This window comes from Barbus barbus (genome assembly GCF_936440315.1).
Source record: "Barbus barbus genome assembly, chromosome: 21".
Taxonomy (NCBI): domain Eukaryota; kingdom Metazoa; phylum Chordata; class Actinopteri; order Cypriniformes; family Cyprinidae; genus Barbus; species Barbus barbus.
In genome coordinates, this window is record NC_136749.1 from 1,724,997 (window position 1) to 1,751,149 (window position 26,153).

Sequence of the window (26,153 nt, forward strand, 5' to 3'; positions counted from 1 at the left end):
GATGGATTTGCCATGCAAGGTAGTTCCATTGGTGCACTGCAACACTGCAAGGGAAAACATCCAATGTGAAGTTCTATTTATATTGTTTTTGAGATATTCCCACCCATAAGGCTCCTCTTTTTTTTTTTTTTTAACTATTCAACACTTCTAGGTTTGAACAGTGTAATTGCATATTGATAGCTGTGTTTTGTATTTTGTTGTTCATTGTGTAATGATTGATTGAAAGAATAAATTAATTTGATCACACTTTGTGGTGTTTGATGGAAGTATTTGCTTATGTTGATTGTTTTTAATGTTTTGTGAGTGTTGGAGCAATTTGCAAACAAAATGGGTAATTTTGGCCCTATAGCTTCAGTTTCACTCTGTGTGTTAACTGTTTAGAAAATGTGACGTCTGAGTGGACAAATGTGTTTAAGCAATTGAGAAAAACTGTAAATGTATATTTCCTGAGCATACAGATTTATAAATATTTGACACGTCCAATAATCATGAAATAAATGTATAAAGATAATGAATATTCCATGTATGCATAAGTTAGCTACTTTTCGTCAGAAGTTTAATTTGATTTAATGGTTGGTGGGAAAAATAGCATTTTTGCACATTTTTTATTAAAGGCACCGTGCTGGTCATTTTTTAATGGCTAGGATTTACAGACAGTGGATTGGTTCAGGATTAGCGGTACACTGTAAAATGTTTTCATCATTTTGTTTTAACAAGTTTTTCTTTTGAGTTTTATTTTTTCAACTTTTTGATTATTGCCTTCATTTTTATTTAAAATAAATGCCTTTCTGATGCAATATGAGATCTGAAAAGACAGAAATAAAGTTCGGCAAAAGGCGGACCGAACTCGGGTCGATCGCGTCAAAAAGCTTATATATTACCAGCTACACCACTGAAACTGCTGATAGAATGGTGTCTTTTTTCAGTGTTGGCCAACTCAATCACACGTTAGTGGGCGGAGTTAGTGTAAATAGCCTTTGCCAACAAGACGGGCTATTTGCACTTAGTGTAAATAGACACTCCGTAACTTTTTACAGGGTAGATGTTTGGACCCTCCTCTCGCCAGGGGCCCGGGGTCTTACGCACAGTACAGGTGTGGGCTGTGATTGGCTGTTTGGGAGCGCTGCTCCAGACACTCACTAAAGCGCACTGAGCGGAGACTCTGAGAACATCTGCATGAGCAATGGCACAGTTATCCTCAACCACACTCCATTAAAGCACTGAGAGAAGTTCTCCAGAAATGCACAGTCAAGATGCAGATCATGGATTCGGGATCGCGTTTACTGCGCTTCACTGATGCTGTATAGATTTGAAGAGATTCAGTGAGAGCGCGGCGCGCATTTGGAGAGGCACAGAGGCTGTTCGCGGCAGATTTTGGATAAGAGTCTAGGAGATATGGCTTGCCTGCGCTGTGTGCCAACGAGGAGGAATTACACCGCATCCATCTGTTCTGTGCTGTTCATTCTGTTTTTGATACTCGGATGCCAGCAGGTGAGCAAACACGCGCCTGTTTCGTCAATATTGCTTTGTATTGCAATGCAAATGATGCATGTCTGTCTGTCCATGTAGAGATCTCACTGTGCATCTGCAACCCTTCAGGCTGGTCCTCATGTAAGGCATAAAGCTCTGCTGGAAACACTTCGGTTACCTCACAACACAGGTGAGAGCGTTACAGTTACCTGTCAGAGGTGATTGACAGCTGTCAGTCACAGTTGCACTATATGAGCAATTTATTAATATAGCATCATTAATTTAGATTGTCCTCCCAAAAATGAAAATAAAGCAACTCAAAAATATTTTTGTATGAGAATGACTTTATTACAGTTGCACAGTCTATATGGGATGTGTTCGGCAGAGGGCGCTAGATATCCTAATTAATCGGAGCCCTTTGACAAATGCACCTTTAAAAATACAAGCTCAAAACTTTTGTGTTGAGCTCATCAGGCCATTTAACGTTAATAATAATAATGATAATGAATGCATTAATAATAACAGTGCACTTAATTGTTTCTTGAGGTGACATTTAATACCTACAGTATTAGCAAAACCTGACACCCATGCACACACACACACACACACACACATTTATTTAGCTTTGTAAATGAGGATATAAAAATAAAAATAGCACCACAAATTTGTTTTTATATAAAGCTAGTTATAATAATCCAATGGTTTGGTTACAGACTAATCCAAAACTGTATCCTAAAAGAAGACTACATTGAATTATATATAAAAAAAAAAAAATGCATGTGTATTTCACATGAATCATTTGTTTCAACCGAGGGTGTCCCCAGATGTCCCCAAAAGGTTTTGTTTGTCGCTTCTGCGGACAATTTTGTACACGCGCACACACACACACACACACACACACACACACAGACAGAAGGAGGGGTGTGTAGCATAAAGATTGGCATGCATTGGGTCTTAGTGAACAATGAACAAAGGCAGACACTTGAAGAAGCTCTCCATCAATCAGCCAAGCTTTACAAACAGTCTCTGTGTGCACTTACTGCCTTTATCCTGCGAAGAGTTTCTGCACTGTTTGGTATGAGCTTAGAGACTGGAGTAGCCAGATATAATTATGTGTGTGTGTGTGTGTGTGTGTGTGTGTGTGTGTGTGAAAGACAATGAGAGAGAGTGAGAGCCATATCACGGCAGAGAGTTAAGTGTGTGTCATCAGTGTGTGTCTCACCCCACGGTCAGAAAGCATAAATCTGTCCGCTCATGTCTGTAAAAGCATTTATAACTTGAGCCACCAGACCACCACAAGGATGAGAAGAGCGCGAGTGTATGTGGAGGTCAGAATCATACAACATTAAAACACATCCCCTGACCTTCACCGCATGAGCAGCGTCTCCATGGACCTTCCTATAAATCACTTAAGCTTGCATTTGGTTGGGTACAGTTGCTTACTTATTTTATGCAATAACAACAGTGTATTTGCTAGATATGGCCTTTTTTTATCCTGATGTGAATCATTAAATGACAAATTATGTTTTAATGTTCTCAGTTCATTCCCTTTAAGATCTGTGTTTGGACTATAGAAACTGCAGCCAGACATTTATATTTTGGTGTTGAAACAATTTTCACTCAGAAATTCCAAGTAAATAATTACTTCTTAAAGGTGACATGCATTTATTCACTATTGAACACTTCCTTCCTAGCTTCCTTCCTAGCCTAGGCTGAAAAAGGCTGAATGTTACATTTTTTCTTAAAAAAAGTGTAAGATCGTGACTGTTTGTTTGAGTATATCGACCAACATTGACTCAAATAATTGAGTAAGTTTCGAGCATGTTAGTGAAAGTTGAAAAAAAAAAGATGAGGCGCTACACAAATGTCATTCTTCTAGTTTGTTTGCTTAAGAAAGGAAAAACGTCCAGTGTACCTTGACAAGGCTTAACCATGTCAACATCACCCACTTAGTATGAGCTTGGCGTATTCCATTATGGGATTTACATCGTTGTAATCTTTCAAAATGAATACAACACATAATAAAAATAGAGATGTGTTATTCTTATTATTTGCATGTTATTCTTATTATTTGCATTTAACATCACATATGCATATCTGTCATTCAACAAACAAATAGTACCACTCTCTTGTATTTTTTTATTTTGTTTTGCTGAATGACAGATTTGCATATGTGATGTTAAATGCAAATAATAAGAATAACATGCAAATAATAAGAATAACATATTTTTCCAAAATAACATGAAGTTGCACTGTAAATCCATCGTCTATTAATCCAGCTAAAGTTAGTATAGTTGTTAGTCCTCTGTCGTGTGTGCACCGTGACAGAAGACCTGACCAAATCTGTAAGCGGCGCCCCTTCACCTCGTTTTTGTTTTCTTCGTTTTTTGAAAAGGTTTTATTTGTTGCTGTTTATTCTGTCCGCCGGCAGTGGCTATTCCAAGTCTGCCGGCTGTTCGTCAGCTTCATGGGTTGCCGCCCCCTCCCTATGAAGAACAGACCCCTGAACAGAGATAATGCATTCAACTCCAGCTTTTAATGACCTCTCTTCCTCCTCTATGTAGAATATGAAATCGTGGCCCCATACGAGGTGGACCATCAAGGGCGTTACGTTTCCCATGCCGTGGCCGACCATCACCGCAGGAAACGCTCCACTGAGGGTCAAGATCACGACCACGCTGTGCACTTTAGGCTGCGTGGATTAGGACAGGACTTCCACCTGGACCTGCAGCCGTCACGTGACCTGATCGCCCCCAGCTTCACCATACAAACCCTGGGCAGGAGCGGCACCAAGAGCCTGCTGCCTTTTCCTCAAGACCACCTCTGCTTCTATCATGGGGTGCTGAGGTCAGAGGTCAACTCATCCGTGGCGCTGTCGACATGTGCAGGGATGGTGAGTGGATTGATGGGTTATCCTGTTTCACAGCTGATTGTGAGCATTTGGGGAAGATGTCATCAGAGCCGCTGCTGCCCAAACGGGTACCCTAAGCATGATTGTATTGTTGTGCCCCCTCCCTCAAATATTATGGAAGTAAAAAAAACAAAAAAAAACACCTACTATAGGGGTCAAAATAGAACTTTAATAAAATATAAAAGTAAATAATTAAAGAAATTGCAATTAAATTGCATTATTTAAAAATTACAGTTAGCTCTAGAAAGGTACTTATGGCTACTATTTTATTAATGCAGTTGTCTGATTGATTTTATAGTCTCAAGCATTCAGAAATTTACTATGATAAAACCATGGTAAATTTTTGTAAAGGTTGTGATGTCCACTTGTTTTTTTTGTTTGTTTTTTTAAAGAGATTATAGAGGCTGTGTCAGCAATAGCAAAAAAATGATTAAGTGGATATTTGAATTAAATATTTGATCAATAGCCTATTAAACAAGAATATGATCGTCCTGTAAGTGTAACAACAGCAATGATTAGGCCTTTGGCTCCCGTTGCAGGCATTTGTCACCTTTATTTATATAGCGCTTTTAACAATACAGATTGTGTCAAAGCACTTAACAGTATCAAATTGGAGGATAGAGTGTCAGTAATGTATAATAATAAGATTAAACACTCAATTTTCAGTTAAAGGCATTTCATTATTGAATTCAGAGATGCCATTGTCTAGCTCGGTTTAGTTTAAATAGTATCTGTGAAATCAAATTGATGATAATCACTAGAAATGAAGTGTCCCCAACTGAGGCCAAGCCAATACAAGCCAGAGGCGACAGCGGCAAGGAACCAGAACTCCCTCTGTGACAGAATGGAGAAAAAAAATCCTTGGGAGAAACCAGGCTCAGTCGGGGAACAGTTCTCCTCTGGCCAGGAGATAATTGTTTATTTATTCTTTTAATTTAAATTTTAAATGTATAAATTTATTATATTTCTATTTTATATTGTTGAAATTTCTAACAATAATAGTATTATGTAGTTAGGTATTGTATTATATATATATATATATATATATATATATATATATATTTATTTTTATTTTTTTGTAATAACATGTAATGTTGAAAAAATTTCTAAATGCACTCTGTCTTTATTGTACTCCCTCTGAAATGTGGAAAATGTATACAGCACTATCCCCAACTGATTTATGCTATGCCTTTCAGATAGTTGATAATGATGGTGATAAAAATAGACCAGAGAGAATGTATCTTCTCCTTAGAGAGAAAAAGACATACAAACTCAAGCATTTTTGTCAGGAACTGTAGAGCGATCGCTGTGCCATCATCAATGCACTGAATCACTTGTGTAGACCTTCAAACCGCTGTATTCATCCGTCTAGTGTACTCATCATCCCATCTGTTTGTTTTCTCTGTGGATTAATGTTCAGTGTGCAGAGAAACCTCAAACCTCCAGAGTGCCTTTGTTGTTTTGGCTCCCAGGCCGCACAAGATTCGGCTCCCAGTAGGCGCTGCAGGAGCAAAGTGACTCTGCTGCAGTTCTCATGACTTTACTCTGACTGGACTGACATAAAGTGCTCCGTCCCATCAATAGAGCCCGTTTAAAAGCCCAGCATTCAAATCCCCTTAAACCAGTGACTCAATAACCCACATAAATTTAGGTTAGGGAAGGTTTTACTTGAGAACAGAGCCCCCTTTTATTAGTCAGATCGACATTTGGAGGATCTGTACTCGTCCTCAGTGGAAACAAACACATATTGTACTCACTTAAGCTTTAATACATTGTTTATCTGTTAACTGTTTGTTTTGAAAAGGAGTTCCAGAGCAACACTGAAAGATTACAATGAGCTTTTCAATAATCTATGAATACTCTATCGCTGCTTCCCAGTTCACATACTATCCATCCTAAATAGTATTTGAAATTAGAATTAGTGCGACACAAATCATAATATGTTGAAATGAATATCCAAAGGTACCCCGATGATTTAATACTGTATTTCCTGTGGAAATTCGAAATGCAGATCTGTGCAAACTCTAATGACTAATATTGCCCTCAACATATTGCACATTGGATAAGGATTTGATTAAGAACTATAAACGTGAATAAAACGTGTTAAGAACATAGCATACACGTGAGGCCGACGGACAGGTAGAGGAAGGGGTTTGAGTGATTCATAATCAATATCGGACATGATGAAAAAATATTTATTTAATGTTATCCTCATTATAATTCATGTGCAACAACATTGTGACTTTATATAAAGATACGTTTGTTCATTAACTTGTAAAAGCATCATTATGCAAACACACAAGTCCTTGGCAGGAAAGATGCGACTGGCAGATCAACGTTCCTCTTCATTTCTCTCCAGTACGGTAGGAAATTAAATGAAATGAAATGTGGATGATGTTAACTGTACACAACAAGATGATTGACAGGGCACTTTAAATGGTGACAAGATGCTCGTAACTATGTGTCAGAGCATCTGTTAAAGACATAATTATAACAAAGTATTTTGTCCCAAAGCTTCCCTACTCTTCTGTTACATACTCAAAATATGTGCTTTTTATTCACAAAAAGAGTACATACTTTTAGGGCGTAGTAAAAGTAGGTGAATTGGGACACAGCATACAGTATGTTTTCCTTTTTACCTGTTTACCTGTTGTAGTTTATCAATGTTGTGTGTGCACGAAATAGCCGCTGAAGCAATCAAAATGGTAGCATCAGAGAAGTGCTAATTAAACATCAATGTTTCAGTCAATGATTTCGGCCCTCCAAAACCATTTCAGCCAAAACTGAATATTCTCATTTGGGGATATTTTGGTGTGTCCTTCTTTACAGTATTTGGTGTAAAACGTCTTAGGTTACGTATGCAACCCCAGTTCCTCGAAGGAACGAGATGCTGCATTTTGGGGAACGCCTACAGCGTAACCGGCTCTGAAAACCAATTAAATCTGTCCAATACATGGGAGGGACGTCACGGGCGAGGTGACGTAATGACCAGCTGGTATAAAAGCACGTGCGGTGCAACCGGCGTCAGCTTCTAGAATGAAGCAAGCACTGGTAGGGATGCCGGAAGTGTGGCCTCGCGACGCAGCGTCTCGTTCCTTCGAGGAACTGGGGTTACTTACGTAACCTAAGACGTTCCTCTTCAGGAACTCGAGCTGCGTCAGGAGACGCTTTGGGGAACGAGATACCCACGCACCAGACTTCCAAATCCCTGCCCTGTGTGTATCCATACAGAGCACAGCTAGGGCAAGAGAACAGAAGAGCCTGGAGTGGCTCGCATGTCCAGGCCATAAAATCTGACAAAGGTCAGGGGCGTGGACCATCCCGCAGCATTGCAGATGTCCTGGATAGGGACACCTGCGAGAAAGGCCTTGGAGCCTCCTAGTGGAATGAGCCCTGACTCCCATGGGCGAGGGGAGATCAGAAGACTCATAGGCCAACTGAATGGCATCCACAATCCACCGACTGAGGGTCTGCTTGGACGCAGGAAGACCTCTCTTAGGGGGACCAAAGCAAATAAGCAGTTGGTCCGCCTTCATCCACATGGCAGCTCTGTGGACGTATGCGTCCAGTGCTCGCACTGGACAAATACGATTTAGCCTCAGCTGGTCAGGCTCCCGAAAGGAAGGATGACTAAAGGCTTGCAGTAGGACAGGCTGTGGTGTGACAGAAGGAACCTTGGGGACATACCCTGCACAAGGATATAGAAAGGCTTTGGCCATACCAGGCGCAAAGTCCAAATGGGTAGGGGCCACAGAAAGGGCCTGCAAGTCCCCAACTCTCTTCAGAGATGTCATCGCCAGAAGAAACACGGTCTTCAGGGTGAGATGGCGATCTGAGATCTCCTCAATAGGCTCGAAGGGAAGCCTACAGAGAGCGTTCAACACCACAGCCAAGTCCCAAGGGGGGACCCGGGACCGTACCGGAGGCCTTAGCCTCAGTGCACCACGGAGGAAACGTGTAACTAGGGGTTGTCTGCCCACTGTCAGTCCACCAAGAGGGGTGTGGTAAGCCGAGATTGCCGCCACATAGACCTTCAAGATGGAGTGGGCTAACCCTGCGGAGAGTCGAGCCTGCAGGAACTCCAGCACTGTACCAACCGGGCAGTTAACTGAGTCGAGCTGGTGATCTCCGCACCATGAAGTGAAGAGTCTCCACTTCAGGGTGTACAGTCTCCTCGTAGAGGGAGCTCTGGATTGGAGAATGGTCTCAACAACCTCGGTTGAGAGACCGGAAGCTATGAGCTGTGCCCCCTCAGGGCACAGCCACAGCTTCCACAACTCCGGGCGGGGGGTGCACAATGGTGCCTCCTGCCTGTGAGAGGAGATCCCTCCTGACTGCAATCTCCCATGGAGAGCCGTCGAGGAGGGAAATCAGGTCCGAGAACCATACTCGGCCCGGCCAGAACGGGCCTACTAATAGCAGCCGGAGTCCGTCCCGACGCACTCTCTCCAGAACTCCGGGCCTCGGAAGCCTCGGCCACGTCTGTACCATGACGTAGAGAGTACCAGAGGGGACATTGCGCTGACTCTTGAGTGGTGAAGAGATCCACCTGAGCCTGGCCAAACACTCTCCAGATCTGCTTCGTAAAGCATCCATTCCCCTGATAACAGCCCCTGCCTCGACAGGGTGTCTGCTCCCATATTGAGATGCCCAGGGATGTAAACAGCTCTCAGTGAGAGGAGTTATCCCTGGGCCCACACAAGGATCTGGTGTGCCAACCTGTACAGGAGGCGCAACCGCAGACCTCCTTGGTTGTTGATGTAAGAGACCACCGATGTGTTGTTGGTGCGAACTAACACATGGTGACCTCTCAGGCCTGGGAGAAAGTATTTCAGAGCCTGAAACATGGCCAGCATCTCGAGCCTGTTGATGTGCCAGGCAAGATGATGATCTCTCCCCAACCGGTGAGGGATGCGTCCGTCGCTAGCGTTACGCGGCGACAAGGAGCTCCCAACACCAGGCCCTGGGACAAGTACCAAGGTTGTCTCCACATGTCCATGGCACGTAGGCACCGCTGCGTGACCTTGATCATGCGAAGCGGGTTTCCCCTCGGGGAGAACCCCTTGGTCTTGAGCCACCACTGTAGGGGTCTCATGTACAGCAGGCCAATAAGTAACACGTTGGACGCAGCCGCCATCAGACCCAGCAGTCTCTGAAACTGCTTGACAGTGAGTGACTGGCCTTCTCTCACTCTCCTGACTTCCGTGAGGATCGACTCGATCCGAGGATCGACACGTGCCTGCATCGTGGTCGAATCCCACACCACACCAAGATAAGTGGTTTTCTGTACTGGAGAAAGAACACTCTTCTTGGCGTTTAGTCTTAACCCCAACACTTTCATGTAGACGAGAACAACATCTCGATGTTGAGCCGCCCTCCGCTCTGACTGAGCGAGAATCAACCAATCGTCTATATAATTGAATATGCAGACACCCCGTAGCTGCAGCGTAGCTAACGCGGTGCCCACACACTTCGTGAAAGTGCAGGGTGAGAGTGCTAGGCCGAAGGGAAGTACCCGCCCCCGAAAGCAAACCTCAGGAACTTCCTGTGAGAGGGAAGGATGGAGACGTGGAAGTATGCGTCTTTTAGATCGATCGCGACAAACCAGTCCTCAGACCTGATTTGAGACGCGACCTGCCTGAGCGTGAGCATCTTGAACTTCAGTCTGCTGACTGAGTGGTTCAGATGCCGCAGATCTAAAATGGGACGCAACCCTCCGTCCTTCTTTGGAACTATGAAGTACCGGCTGTAGAACCCAGACTCTCTCTCGTGAGGAGGAAGCACCTCGATGGCCTCCTTCCTTAAGAGAGTATGTACCTCCTGTTCCATTACCAGAGCCTGCTCGGGACCCACTAACATGGAAATCACCCTGTTGAACGGATGCGGACGAGAACCGAACTGGATTCTGTAGCCTCTTTCTACAGTGCGCAGGACCCATCTAGACACATTTGGCAGTAGTTTCCACACTGCGAAATAGTCTACTAAGGGAACCAGTCTCTTGAGACTGGCCTCTGGTGTAATCAGAGCGGCTAGTTCGGTGCCCTGAAGCGGCGCACCGGCAGGGAACGACTTAACCAGCTGCTCTAGAGACCCCCGAAGGGGTGGCGAGCATCTCAGCTCCGCTACGGTACCGGGCGGAAGAGACTGAGATGTGTGCTCGCTGGAGACCGCTGCGCCCTGAAACACCGTAGGTGGCAGGGTTGGCAGAACGATCTCCTGAGAGCGCTGGGGGGCGATGACCGCTGTGTGCTGCAGCGATCGTCGCTCTACCCCAGCGGGGGCTACCCTCATAAGCCCTGGTCCACCACCATCAGGGCTTCTTGGCCGAAGACCTCCTCGCCTGATGCATGGTCCGCAGATCCTGCTTAGGCTGAGATGTCCTCGGCCGCGCTCCCTTCTTCCCACCCCGCATACGAGGAGGTGCACGAGTGGCCACGCTCTCCATTTGGGCCTCCCTATGCGAGGAGCCAGCACGCGGCAGGGGCTGCTATCACCCAGCAGCCCCGAGAGCTGGAGAGCGGCGAGGGAGAAACCGCTGGAATGCCGCTACCTGCTTCCCGGCCTCCTGGTGCCTGCTGACAACCGAGTCAACAGCGTCACCAAACAGGCCAGAAGGCGACAGCGGGGCGTTCAGGAGGAAGACCCTGTCGCGTTCTTTAATATCTGACAGGGTCAACCACAGGTGCCTCTCCGCCACCACCAGGGCTGCCATAGACCGCCCAATGGCACGGGCGTTCTCCTTGGTGGTGCGGAGAGACAAATCAGCGGTTCTGCGGAGCTCACAAACAACAGTAAATAAGACTTACAAGACACAGAGCATTTAGCTGGATGTCCGAAAGCTGATGCCGGTTGCACCGCACGTGCTTTTATACCAGCTGGTCATTACGTCACCTCGCCCATGACGTCCCTCCCATGTATTGGACAGATTTCATTGGTATTCAGAGCCGGTTACGCTGTAGGCGTTCCCCAAAGCGTCTCCTGACGCAGCGTCTTGTTCCTGAAGCGGAACTGATGTTGGACAAGTTCTCAATTTATATTAACCAGATGATGAACTAACAGTATGGTTTATCGGAAACACACAGCAATATGTGACACATCTGAACCTTGGCTTTTAAATCTGCATGAATGCTTTTCATTGATTTTCACTAAGCGTTGGTTGTTGTCTGGGTGCTTTAAATCCGAGGAAGTTTTATTTACATTTACCATCTTTGAACATGATCATCTTTGGGCATGTGTTTTTTGAGCGAACTGAGTACAGCTACAACATCTATAAGCAGAGACTAATGGCTAAAAAAACCCTGTCCAAACCTTGATCCCATGGTTAACACTCGCCCATGTCACAACAGTATGTCAAATGGAGATTTACATTATTACCAGTATGACGTCACACCTAGTGTGAATGAAGTTGGTGTTAAATTTAAGAACAATAAGCATTGAGAAAGAAGTCTTAGCAAGTAGTGAACTCATTCTGAACAGAATCCGTATCTGATTTTTTTACTCAGAGTTAATCTTATGGCAGTTAATTTCCCAATGGCTTTTAACCTCTATGTGATTGTCAGCCTTTAAACGGAGGCAGCTCAAATCTTACTGTCATTGTAAATGTACTGGGTCTATAACTAGCTGAAATATTTGTTGGAAGTGTAATGTTGTAGACCATCACACTGTCCCCAGCTGGATGTGATTAGCAGTGGTGCAGAATCATTAGTTAACTCCGTCTCTCCTTATGTGTCCGGTAAAGCCTGAGTATAAATTCACTTTGAATGGTGGAGTCCGGCTTGGCAGATCACCACTGGAGGTTGGCAGGGCTTTGATGACAGTCAGAGTTTGTCATAAAAGGTCCCAAATGTGAGTTTAAAGGCATGAGGACTGAACTATTGAGGCCCCAGTGATTTCAAGCTGACGGCTTTATACAAAACGGTACAATAGCTGTCTTTAGTGGTGGCACATGGGATGCCAATTAGGAGGGTCATTGGAAATGGCAGTCTGGGTTGAGACGGGTGCCATGCCATGGAAACTCCATGCTGAAAGTCTTTCTGAAGTGACGCCAGTCTGCAATAACAGGCTAATTGTGAGTGATGTCAGCCATAAGCTGAAGCCATAAATTTACATTTGGACACCCAACCTCCAACACATCTGACACTACACTATGGATAACACAGCTTAAATAAGCAAAACATTAATACTTACTTAGGGGAAGGTTTTAAAAGCAGCATATAATCAAAATGTTCCTGGTTTTATTGTTAAAGGAACCCACAAATCCTGGCATCATTTACTTTTTTTTTTAATTCTGCAGAACACAAAAGAAGATATTTAATGAACGTTTCAGCTGTCGATAGAATGAAAGTCAATGGGGTCCAAAAATTTCAAGCACTAAAAAAATAAAATTAAAGTAGTGTTAATGTAACCAATACAACTCAATTCAAGTAGGAAATGGCCACTTTTCATAATCCAGTCAGTTTCTAATGAGAAAAAATCCTTCGCTACATTCTTGTTATGTAACATTATGGTGTTTAAATGGGTTGATAATGCTCTTTCAAGTTGACTTTAAGGATTTAGAAAGGAAATACTCAAAGATATGAAATCTGAGAGTTGTTCACTGGGACATTAAGACAGGGCAGTCCAAAACTGGTCTAAACTGAAAATTTGTAGTATCTGCTATTTTTGATACAGGTCCTGTTATACTGGACTGATTTTGGTCACTCTTAATTAAAACCAAGGACAAACTCTCAGTCCCCAAGAAATCATGTTTGATTCTGGGATCAGAAATCATGTTTGATTTGTAATCCCAAGATGCTCCATAGCAGAACCTGTTGCATTGGTTCATCGTCTTTCACCAAATTTCCCATAATGCTTATGATTTAGCATTCATCATTAGGCTTTGAAAACCAAGCCATGCAACAGCTCTTCAGATCTCTTTTCCAAAATATATACATTATTATCCCTCATAAAACAATTCCCTTTTTCACTCTACAGGCTTTAAATGTGGTTTTGATGGACTGAGAGAATTAAAGCCTAACATATTTATTTATAATGAACAGAAATGGAGCGTAGCACGATTTGCCCTGTAAAAACAGAGCAGAAAGAGGCACCGTTGATGACTAATTGTTGGCGGGAGGTCGTCGTTAATGAGCAATGATAAATGCGGTCCTGCTGGAGGTGGCGTTTCTGAGGAGCTCAAATTGATTTAGCCTTGATATTTACAGTCAGTGTTTACGCAATGCAATGTCCAGGAAGGAGTTAAGACCGAATCTGCCTCTTCATAACAAAAACAGCAACAGTTAGTCACTGAGATGATGTAAGAGGATTTCAAAAAACAAATCATTGACACCCTTCTCAAATAGTTTCAGCTGGCATATAAACTCTTATAGCAGCTCTGAGGAGAGCAGAGGTTCGGTTTCAGCTTCTAAAAGTGGCGAGGCAAGCACAGGCCTCTCTCTCATGGAAATAGGAACAGCGTCATGTGAATCGCTCAGAGTTTCCTCATATCCGCTCAGCTCCTTTGATTAGAGTTCCTGTAGGGTCGGGCCTGGATCTGCCCATTTCCCAGCTGTTATTTTTCTCCCAGGTAGCATCTCAGCCCGTCTCCTGGTGCTTTATGACTGCTATTTGCACCTTGTAGCTCTCAGTGTGTAATTTCATGAGAGGTATTTAAGGAGGCAGCGCAGACATTTGCTTTTAGTTAAGCTTGTCATGGACCTGGGAGACTGAGGCGCAGATTTGTGGCAGATGATTCTTACGTGTTACTTATGCAGGAATGTGGTCAGCAGCACCACTCCCGCTTGACAACATGGCTTTGCACTGTTTGCTTACACTAAATTGTACACTAAGTGCCATGAGTGTGAATTGATTTACATTTTTTAGTTTCTGCTGGCAGAAATGGAAAGGTACAGATTTCCCTGGATAGATCATCAAATTTATGGTTTCCTTCAAAATTCTCCCATTTCCCATTTGCTGTTGCTTTAGACCAAATTTGATGTTTATATTGTGCCTGATATAAATTTGACAGAAATTTGATTTATCCATTGCATCATTCCAGAACAGCATAACTCAAGGTCTTACAACAACAGTGAATTTCTTTCCTGTGCCGCAAATCTTCGTCAACCCATCCTGCACCTTGCAGAACAGGAGAAAGAATTTCTTCTACCAGCTGAGAATTTTATCACTCGTGTGTTGCTCTTTATAGCTCAAGTTATGTTGCATTTAATATTGTATACTGAAAGAGTATAGAGAGATCTTGACAAACCTGAGCAGTGTTTTGTTAAGACCTCATCTAAACTCTAGAGTGAGATTACTGGGATCTGTTTCTCTCAAGATCAGTTTCAGAAGAAGGAGGTTTACGAAGGAGGCTTTCAAATTAAATATCTTTGCTAGAGTTTTGTTTATCCATTGCATCGTATAGCAGTTCGAGACCTGCATAATTCAAGCTCTTACAACAACAGTAGATATAATTTTTGCACTGCAAATCTTTGTTAACTCAGCCTGAATCTTTCAGAACAGTACAATTTAGTTCTTTTCCCATCGGAAAATGGCAAAAAAACAGTCCCAAAGAGCATTTTATCACTCGTGTGTTGCTCTTTATAGCTGAAGTTATGTTGCATTTGATATTTTATACTGAAGGAATATAGAACAGCTAAACTCTGCAGGTACTGTAAGTGGACCTCGAAGATCAGATTTGAGAACCCCTGGTATAGAAGATCTTGACAAACCAGGTTTTGAAAGATTATTGAGACCTCTTCTAAACTCTAGAGTGAGATTACTGGGTCTTTGTTTTCTCTGAGGGTCAATTTGAGAAAAAGGAGCTTTATGAAAATTGTCTCTCGAATTAAATCTCTTTGCTGTTTTGGAGTTTTGTTTGTCCCAGCAGTTCTAGAACAGTGTAATTCAAGCTCTTACAACAACAGTGAATTTCAGTTTTGCATGGCAAATCTTTGTCAATGTATCCTGCACCTTTCAGAACAGCAGAATTAATTTGTTTTCCCAGAAGACAAAAAACAAAAAAAAAACAAAGAGAATTTTATCACTCATATGTTGATCCTTTATAGATCATGTTATGCTGCATTTGATATTCTTAAACTAGGTATAGAGCAAAGGTTCTCAGCTCTTTCCGCTTTCCTGCAGAGTTCAGCTTCAACTCTAATCAAACACACTTGAACAAGCCAATCGGGGTCTTCAGGGTAACTAGAAAGTTACAGTCAGGTGAGTTTGATCAAGGCTGGAGACATTGTTGAGACCTCTTCTAAAACTCTATAGGGAGATCATATACTGGGACCTGTGTCTCTGAAGATCAATTTGAGAAGGTTTACGAAATTTTGCTGTTAGGTTATTAAACGGATAGTGCACCCAAAAATTACCAACCAACAACAAAAATTCTTCAAAATATCTTATTTTGTGTTTAACAAAATAAAAATAAAAAAATATTAATACAGGTTTGGAGCAACTTGAGGGTGAGTAAATGATGATAAAATTATAAAATGTTCAAATGTGTTGGCTGTATTATCTCTTTTAAGAGATCTCGTTTGTGATTTTTTTTTCTTCTGCGCTATGGAGTGCCATTGAATTTCAAAGAAAAGTCACCTGCCAGTTTAGTTTTCTTTGTCAGATGGCAGACCTCTCTAGGCAAAGGTGAAGAACATGTCTGTTGCTTGTGTTTAATCTGAACAGGTCATCAGGGTCTCTGTTGTAGTGTCTCTGGAAACAATTTCCAGTGGGTCTCCAAAGCGAAGGTCATCAGCAAATCAAAGTTCTCAGACAGTCTGAGGTAAATGGAAGTGATGTCACAGAGGATGAACACTAAGCATTGTGCATAATATCTGAAAGACACCATGTGGATTTAATCGAATGGGAAACACGACAGGGGTTCACCGCAAGGTCGCTCACTGTCTGTCTGAATTATGTCACTGAGATCTTGTACTGTCTTCCTCAACTATCTAGAAGCCATAATTGCAATCCAGCAGGATTCTATTGACTAAACTTTGGACGGATAGGAAGGACTGACTGGAAGACATGCATCGAGTGTGTAAACAGCATGAAAGCGTAATCACCATAAATCGACCCAACTTTGGGAATTAGTCTTGACAACGGCTGAAACTCCCAACACGAGAGCAGCAGGCTGGAGTCGTACGGAGTGACCAGTCATGCCTGAACTTCATCCCACGTCTAGCCCGAAAGCCTTGGCTCTGGCAAAGGTCGCTACTGTTGACTAAACCCTGTGATCTGGTGACAGAAGACGAGCGTATCTCATGAGGATTGCTGCCTTGACACCAAAACAACTGGGTAATTTTGCTCTTTGAAGTCCTCAGCGTCCAATAAAGGATGAAATGCTTGTCTGTAGGACCTTTGGTCTTGGGGTGAGATTAAGTCCCAGGTGTTGTTCACTTGATGGAGCCTTGAATCACTGCTCTGGAAACGCCTGGATTAATCTGCTTACAGCTGCTAATGATATCAACTAGCCTGACAAACTTAAAAAACTTGATCCACAGCCAGTAGTTCTTTTTTATTACATTTTTATTTTTATTTTTTTATTTAGTTTGACAGGGACATTGTACATTAATAAAAACATTCCTGTAAATGTACCAGAATTAGCCAAAGGCTATTTTTCATCCGTAGTCCCTGGACAAGATGTTACAAGTCACCCTAAAGAAAATATGTTTAAACAATTTAGGATCAATTAAAAACAATGCAACAAAATACAAATAATAGGATGGCTAGCAGATATAAGATTCTAGTGTTGACAAATCTGAGTACTGATTAAGCAATTCTTCAACTGAACCCTAAATAAAGCATATGTGTCTAGATCTCTGATAGTTGTCGGAATAGTATTCCATTCTTGTGCAGCTTTGACAGAAAAAGCAGACTGACTAAATTTACTTCGTCTAAGCGGTATGATACAGTCTCCTCTTAATGCTCCTCTTGTAGAGCGATAATCAGTTGTTCTAATACGAACTAACTGACCAAGAGGGGGAGAAGATAAACCATAAATAATTTTATACATCAAGCATACATTGGCATACTTAATCATGTTTTCCCAACTTAACAAATTAAATTTTTCCAGTATTGGACAATGGTGAGAATGTACCGATTTCTTATCGAAGACTTTAAGTGTACGTTTGTATAAGGACTCTAATGGTTTTAGAGTCACTGAACTCGCCTGAGACCAGTCTTGACTTGTGACTCTCACAACTCAATTTGTCTTGACTTGTGACTCTCTTTTCGGCTTGAAATCTATTCCGTCTAATATTTTTAGGCATCCCTGTCTTCTTCAGCTCTATAAAATACTGTCATTAACATGGAGTGACATCAATTCCCATCCAAGATCATAAATTGGATAATAAATCAGAGTCATCCATGCTCATGGAATTCCGAGTATGGGTCACCATACTTGGCAGTATGTCACTTCACTTCATAGCTTTGTATTAATGGATCAGTTGTGTTGCTGATGCGAGTTTGACGAGATGAGCTGAATCACCTGTTTAAGGATCCAACAATTCATATTTCATTTCACCTCAGTAATGCAAATTACCCAAATACTTCCTCCTAATGTTGTACTAGTTGCGCGCTTTTTTAGAAACAGTTCATAATTACTTTACCTCCCATGTAGACTGCTTAGCTAGCTAGCTAATATTACCAGCCAAAAATTGCATTTATTTTTGAATGCCCTGCATTGTGTGGCAAAAAGGTAGTATATAGACGTACATGTTATGGCTTATGAAAAGTGCTGAATACATTATAAGCACGTTTGTATAGCAGAAAGAAAATGCACAATTACTATTTTCGTCATATTTGCTGAATGAAATCCAGTACTTGTTTCTAAATAATTTTGCATTGACGATTCCTACAATAGTGCCTGTTTTGCTCAAGCACATCACACTAGGCTTGTATTATACTTTAAAAACGGCGATGATTCATCTGAGCCAGATTAAAACTATTTGTTCAATTCGCAGCCCATTTTCACATGTATGGATAATTCTGAAGACATTATTTTATGCCTTTATTTTATGCCAGTCCTTTGCAGGCTGTTAGTTATATGATACATTTTGAATACTTCTTCTGACAAACTTTTGACATTTGATTGCTTTTGCTATTTTGATAATTCCGTTAAAGCGCCCTTTTTTATGAATTGGCAGATTTTTTTTTTTAAGATGCAGGGCTGTGTTATAGACAATAACAATGGAACAATGAAAGTGTAAACAGGTCAGAGGTGAATATTCCGTAATAAAACTGCTACTGTCATTTATTTTTCCTGTAGGGTCTTAGGAATCCTGGTTCAGTTATTGTTATATAAATATAATTTCTTGCATAAATTTTATTATGCATGGAATACCATATATTAGTCTAAAATAATGCTCTAATTTGCACGACTAATTAACATGCATGTATGTGCGTTTTGCTGTAGTTCGGTTCAGTTATACTTGGTTATGTCAAACTGTTCCGAAATGGAATTAAGTGCATAATTGTAACTTAACCTAATAAATGGTAAAACCCTCTGTCGCCATCTGATGCGGTAAGCAGCTCCAATTAAACTCTATGAATATAAGTGCATTTGAAGTTCAAGACAAATTGAGTTGTGTCCTTTTATATTGCATTGTCTTGTTATTTGCCCTGAGATGTTCTGTAGTATCTCACTGCAAATTCTTGAGAGTTGGCAACCTCCCTTTTTTCAATACTTCCCTGTAAACGTACAGTATACATGCTATGTTAATTAAAGTGTCTAATTATCATTACACATCATGGGCGGTTCCAGTGTCTCGCGAGCGTTGTTTGAAAAGTGTTGCAATCTGTCAGCACTTACCTCCCATACAGGCGTTAATTACGTGACGAGATGTGTATCCTCTACACACACTGTGATCTTGGATCAGGGTTGTTTAGTCTGGCGAGACCTGTATGGCTTCGCTCGCTGATTACTTAAGCGTGGAGTGAGGCCAGTGTTTCTTGAGCAAGCGAGACGAGATCTCTGCTTGATGGTGTTGGCATCAAAAAAGTGGGCTAAAAGGGCATAAACCAGTGTTTTAAGCAGGGTAGATCAACATTAACCTCTGTAGACAGGACATACACAAATGTAACTTTGAAGAGTGTAAGCGTTTATGAGATGTAGAAGATTGTGAAAAGCTTGTACACATAAACATCTGCTCAGTTCACATTAAGGACCATTAAAAATCGACCTCAAACACACATTAAAGACTTCAGTCCTTGATTGTACTCGTGTCCTCTAGACAGCTCTGAATGTCTCTTATTCACCTTCATGCACAAATCCTCAACTCAAAAGCGAGCGGCTTTGCCTCTGTCTTCTCTTCCCAGAGTTCAGCATATGTTTTACAGCCTATTGTGTGTGTGATTGCCTTGCGATGAACTTAAGTGTTGTTGGCAGTGACGAATACTAATCAGATGCACATTGGGTTCAAACAGATTCTCAGAAGGGCTTTTCTCTTTGTTTGGAGAGCAGCTTATCCTCGGAGACCAATTGAGGATGATTATCATACCGCGCTGAAGCAGCGGCGAAAATTATTTCTCGCTCTGACCTGCTGTGATGTTTGTATGAGGGCTTGAAGAGTCCTTGGGATCTCCAGATTGCGAGGGATGTGAAGCTTGTTAGTGTTGATGACAGCGCAGCTCTCCAAAGCAGCGTAATTTGGGCGTTTATGTCATAAACTGAGCTCAGAGTCGGCTCGATGTGCAAGTACTGCACCTCGAATGTGATCTGTGCTGCTTCTTGAACAGGAATCACGCTTGGGAAATCATCCTAATGCATCTTTAATCCAGATGGGTTTTGCTTTTGAGAAACTAAAGGCGTCTTCAGAACGTTAACAAAGTGTCTGTTTTATGTTCTAAAGCACATTAGCATTCTGACAGTGTTCACAAAACCCTGTGCTGGTGTTCCTCAATCATCTGGGTCAGCGTCTGTTCTCAGCCTCTTACACAAAATATTAAACGTCAGCAGGTAATTCAGCCTGATCTGCTTAATGTATGGACTCTATTCAGATCATTTCATTCTGAGTTGTGCTGTTTTTATTTTATTTTATTTGTCTACAGTTATTTAAGATTAATTATTTGAATTGCAATTGATCTTCTGTCTTGCATCTGTGTGCATAATAAATTGCGATTGGTCTATTATTTCTCTCATCTATTTAATATCATTTGTAGCCACTGTTGTAGCCAGGCCTTCTTATGAAATTACTTAAATTGTTGCAAACCATACATCTTTAAATCTGGGTGTCAGTGTTCAGTCTGTGATGCTTGATTCTCCTGTTGGTCAAATTTCTTTGCACTATGCAAATGTAGCGGTTTGTAGAAATCAAGGATGAACTACAGGAATTCTTGCCTTCATGTCCTCGTTTATTCTGTATAACACAAACGAACATACATGAGGACTCGTGCAGCATATAAACCAGCGTGCGGCAGCAATGCACGATGCGCTGTGAAAGAGACAAAATTACACAATACAAAAATAATAATAATCAACGAAACACCTGAGTGTGTATCACAGAGGACTTGTGGCCTTAATTGAATCACTGCAAAAACGTGTGCGACCTACCGCTGTGACTTCTCATACAGACTGGGGAGCAGCAAAGTGCGCCAACCCTCCAAGTCAGCATGGCGGCAGGAAACGCCAAATATGGTCATGGCAAGTGGAATCACAAAATAATTTCTTATATACACACCTGCTACACAAATTCACAGGGCAGATGCCACCAAAATGTGCAAAATTTTTATATGTGTCAGTATATGTTAGGGTTGCACAATGTAAAAAAAAAAAAACCTAACATTGCAATATTTTGTCTTTCTGCAACATGAAAAAGTATTTTTTAAGACAGAATTAATAAATGAGCTAAAAATGATGTTTTACTCTGAAGACCATCTTGTTAGGGCTTAACAATTTGGGAAAAACTTTAAAAATGAGAGTGTTCACTAATCACAAAAATCAAAGTGAACAAAAACAAACAAAAAAAGCTTCTTCCGGTTGACTTTTCATATGCCACTGTTTCAACCTATTTATTTTTACTATGAATGTTTTTTTTTTAACTGTGATTATTAATAAACAAAATTACAATTAAAATGTGTTTTTTTTTTTTTATTCAATTGTACCACAACATAAAATAATTTGTATTTTACAACTGTAAAAATATAGTACTAATATTTATATATGAATCTCTTCATTTTCAAATGTTAAACCATCTAGCTTTTATTTTGGTGGTTTGTTGGCAAATAAATGTATGCACTGGCAGTTTTAGTGTGAAGCGCTACTGTGTTTATTTCAATTTAATTTAACTGCATTGAATTTGCATGCATCCAGCTCATTATATTGTGCATCTCAGATCAGCTCAAATAACACTGAGGTGAATGCAATCTATTTATTTAATTAAATCACAGCCTTCGATGACATTAACCTACATCACAATATATAACTAGATGTAATTTCTCTGGATGAGCTTGCATTCCTGTTTCTCTTTTGCTGCCTTGCAAGCAATGCTGTTTCCTGCAGGAAATACATACACACACACACACACACACACACATTGTGAGTATGAAGCATAAAGAGTGCAGGCTTTCTTGATCAGATGGCGAGGCATTGACCAGTGTGTTTTCCCTTCAGTCAGGTTTGATCAGAACTCAGGGTGCGGATTACTTCCTGAAGCCGTTGCATCCACATCAGGCACTTCTGGAGAACTTCTCAGCCTCATCTGACCACCATCCCCACATCCTATACAAGAGATCCACACCAGCACAGACAAACAGAGGCAGAAAAAGGAGGTCAGCTGAGCCAAAGACAGTCAGCAGAAGAGATTCAGCAGTCCCGTATCTGTGGAGAACCACACAGACGGATCCAAAGGAGTACCAGCGTACACCGCACAGTCATGACGGCACACGGCAGAGACAGCACTTCTGTGGAAAACGGAAGAAATGTATGTAAGGACGTTCTCTTTCCAACCGCACCTTCAAAGTCTCTAACACTGAGCTGCTTTCCATTACATGGTGCTGGACTGTCAGAGACGTTCATTAGGAGGACAGGAGTTTATTTTAGACAATGTTCGTATGTAAAGAGGTCACAGCTGTTCAAGGGTCAGTTTGAACATGCTTTCATGACATCATCACACCTGTATTGTGTTTGGTCAGGGATGAATTATCTTCACCTACTCTAAACAAACACCACATCCTCACACTGCATTTGAACTCTGAGTAATATTTTACGAACCGAGTAATCAAATCTTATGTGGGATGTGAGGTAACAGCTAATACAGTTTGACACACATGGCATGCATTAATGTCTCATATGGACTGGAGTTTTCCAGACACAGATTCAGCTATTTGCTGAACTAGTAATGCATTTTCTTTGGGGAACCAGCACTGACTGTGTGACCTAGTGTTGATATTGTCTTGGTCCTGTGTTTCAGACATGCCTAAACCTCCTGAGAATGATATCTATATTTTTCCGGATGAATATAAGTTCATGCCCAGAGGGAAGCGAGCTATCATGTTCAAACCTCAGATGCACAAGAGGCTAAATGTGGAGACCCTGGTGGTGGTTGACCGCAAGATGATGGACAATCACGGCCATGAGAATATAACCACATATGTGCTTACTGTTCTTAACATGGTAAGTCATCCATCCATCCATGCATGCATCTGTCTGTTCATGCGTCCATCCATCCATTCATGCATCTATCTATCCATCTATCCATCTATCATCTATCTATCACCTTCCATGCATCCATCCATCAATCTATCTATCCTTAAATGTATCCATCCATCAATCTATCTATCCTTAAATGTATCCATCCATCAATCTATCTATCCTTGTATTTATCCTTAAATGTATCCATCCATCCATACATCCATGCATACATCCACCCATTGATGGATCCATCCAGATTTCAATGCATCCATCTATCAATTCATCCATCCATACTGTACATTTATCTATCTATCTATCTGACCGTCCGTCCATCAGTCCGTCTATCCATACATACATCCATCCATCCATCCATTTATGCATTCATCTGTCTGTCTATCATCCATGCAACCATCCAGATAGTGATGCATCCTTTCGTCCATCCGTTCATCCATCCATGCGCTTATGCATCCATCCATTTATGCATTCATCCATGTACCTTTCCATCCATCCATCCATGCATCCATCTGTCTATCTATCATCCATGTAGCCATCCTTGCATCCGTCCATGAATCCTTGCAGATATAAATGCATCCATCTGTCCATCCATCCATTCATTCACGGATGCATCCAGATATCCATGCATTCATCCATTCATCCATGTATCCACATGCATCCATCTGTCTATCTATCATCCATGTATCCATCCAGTTATTAATACATCCATCTCTGTCCATCCGTGCAACCATCCAGATATTAATGCATCAATTCGTCCATCTTTTCATCCATCCATGCATCCGCCCATGCATCCATCCATCCATCCATCCATCTATTCATTCATCCATGTACCTGTCCATACATACCTCCCTTCATCCATGCGTCCATCTGTCTATCTATCATCCATGGATCCATCCATTTATCTATCCAGCTGATGCATCCATTTGTCCATCTTCTCATCCATGCATTCGTTTACCAGTATTCTGTGGTTGAGTATGCTCTGAATACATGGAGAATGATGTCAAACTGAGGTCAGAGCATATGTTTTCACTTCACTGTGGCATATCTGGTTGACCAAATGGACTAGTTAATGATTGCTAAAAGTCAAAGTGAGTCTTTGTGGGGTGTGTGCAGTGAAAAATGTAAGCACACATGAAAACACTCTTTTAGACTAATGGAAATAGGATTGTGTTACATGTTATGAACATACCCATCAAACACAGGCTTTGTGAAAGTGTTTTAAGAGTCCTAGTTCACAAAGGATTAGTGAAATACTGACACCTGAAACCAAACTGCTCTCCTTTTGTGTTGGTGTCAGTGAAAACAAAGACAAAATAACAGGAATGAAAGACCTTGTATTGGGACTAAGCATTTGTATTTATGATACCTGAGCACTTTTAAACCATCTTAAGGACTCTGTTTCAAAGGCTGGTGAAATGTGGGATTAGGGATTCCCTTAAGTACGTATGGTATGCCTCCAGAGAGGTGAGGCTTTGAAGAACTTTAGAGAAACATCCCAGCCAAACGCTTCTCATTTCTCCAAAGAGACGCTTCTGATTGCTCTGTTCAAGAAGGTAATTTGAGTTCAGATGCCTCCATTTAAATGCACCATCCTAATGATGATTTTTCTGTACTGTTGCTTATCTCCACAAAGGTCTCGACACTTTTCAAAGATGGCACGATTGGAGGTGACATCAATGTTGTAATTGTTGGACTAATACTGCTGGATGAAGACCAGGTGAGTTTATGCACTGGAGATATTTGAAAACAAAATAGAAGATTTTTGCTCTATTGCATTGATAATGCATGTTCAAATTAATGTTACATCAACACCAAGTGTATATTTGTAAAACGAATGAGAGTTAAAGCCCTCTGGAGGGGACTGACGTCATGGACCGTGAGAGGTTTAGATAACACAGAGCTTTGAAAAAAATTGCTTCAGAAGGTGGATTTTATTGTCCTTGAGAGGCTTGTCTCCTTCGTTCTCTTTGAGATGCTCTATCTGAACAGGTCTTGTTTTTACGATGACAGTTTAATTGAATACACAACATTCCATTGGATTCCAGCCAGACGAGGGACGCGTCTGTGGGAAAGCAGGCCAGCAAACAGCTGAAGGGCTCTGTTACTGATACACCTGTGCTAATGTTAATGAAGTTCACGTTAGCCACCAGCTGAGGAATGCAGAAAATTGCCCTTATCCCCCTTTTGATTGGAATAATTAGCCACAGTCACTCAGGATCAGTGATGAGGGGCTAATTACCCATAGACTCATTTATTGAGGTGGGGTCAGCAGAGGTAGCTGGTAATTACTCTGCCCAGTTTGAGTTAGTCTCCCAGCACTAGTTACCAGCGGCATGTGATTGTTTCATTCTTTTGACTTCATTCTGCTCTTGACTCTAGTTAACTCTCTGCTCCCTCAGGATGGACTAGTGATTAACCATCATGCGGATCACACTCTGAACAGTTTCTGCCAGTGGCAGTCAGGACTGGCTGGGCAAGAAGGTCGCCGCCATGATCATGCCATCCTGCTAACCGGTCTGGATATCTGCTCCTGGAAGAATGAACCATGTGACACTCTGGGTAAGACAACATTTGATGATCTAACATGCACTAGATAGACATCTTTGATGGTTGCATCTTTTGCAGCAAGCTTGAATGGTGCAAAATTTATGTAAACACAGTTCTTTCTCAAGAGATTTTAAACAGATGGGACAAAGCATCTAATGTGTCAAAATGAAAGTTTAAAGTCAGCATAAATGCAGCCTAAAGAGATCTGCTGCAGTTTATGATGTCAGTCAAATAGCATTAATGTTGAGAAAAAGAGAAATGCAGCTCACTGCTCATGTCAGGCAAACTTTAGTAGTAAAAGCCCTCTGCAGTCACGCATTGAAAGCACTTTTTTCTTTTCTTGCTTGCAATGTGTTTTTTTTTTTTTTTTCACTGTTTATATCTTCTGAAGTTGTTTAGTTGAAAAACCTTTATTGTTGCATTAATTCTTCAGATATTAAAAGCAGGGAATGTGTCGTATCAGTTATATCCATTACTTCTGTATTCTGAATCTTGCATTCGATGATGACACACACAAACCAGGATGAAGATGAGGGAACTGACTTTGAGAGAAAAGCAAGCAATTTGGATGCTAAAAGAAAAGAGGAAGTCAATTAGAGCTCT

At 41.5% G+C, this 26,153-nt stretch overlaps 1 protein-coding gene across 1 annotated transcript in view; it reads left to right on the top strand.

Moving 5' to 3' along the window:
• Positions 1–1,395: 1,395 nt before the first annotated feature.
• Positions 1,396–26,153, top strand: part of LOC306887280 (A disintegrin and metalloproteinase with thrombospondin motifs 16-like) — a gene marked incomplete at its 5' end in the record, with an annotated part of 81,120 nt that continues 56,362 nt past the window's right edge. Inside the window, 7 exons of the mRNA XM_079444906.1 lie at positions 1,396–1,491; positions 1,600–1,660; positions 4,035–4,363; positions 21,969–22,278; positions 22,768–22,970; positions 24,637–24,720; positions 25,403–25,562. Of these exons, the coding sequence (XP_079301032.1) occupies positions 1,396–1,491; positions 1,600–1,660; positions 4,035–4,363; positions 21,969–22,278; positions 22,768–22,970; positions 24,637–24,720; positions 25,403–25,562 (1,243 nt within the window). The remainder of the gene's footprint in view (positions 1,492–1,599; positions 1,661–4,034; positions 4,364–21,968; positions 22,279–22,767; positions 22,971–24,636; positions 24,721–25,402; positions 25,563–26,153) is intronic.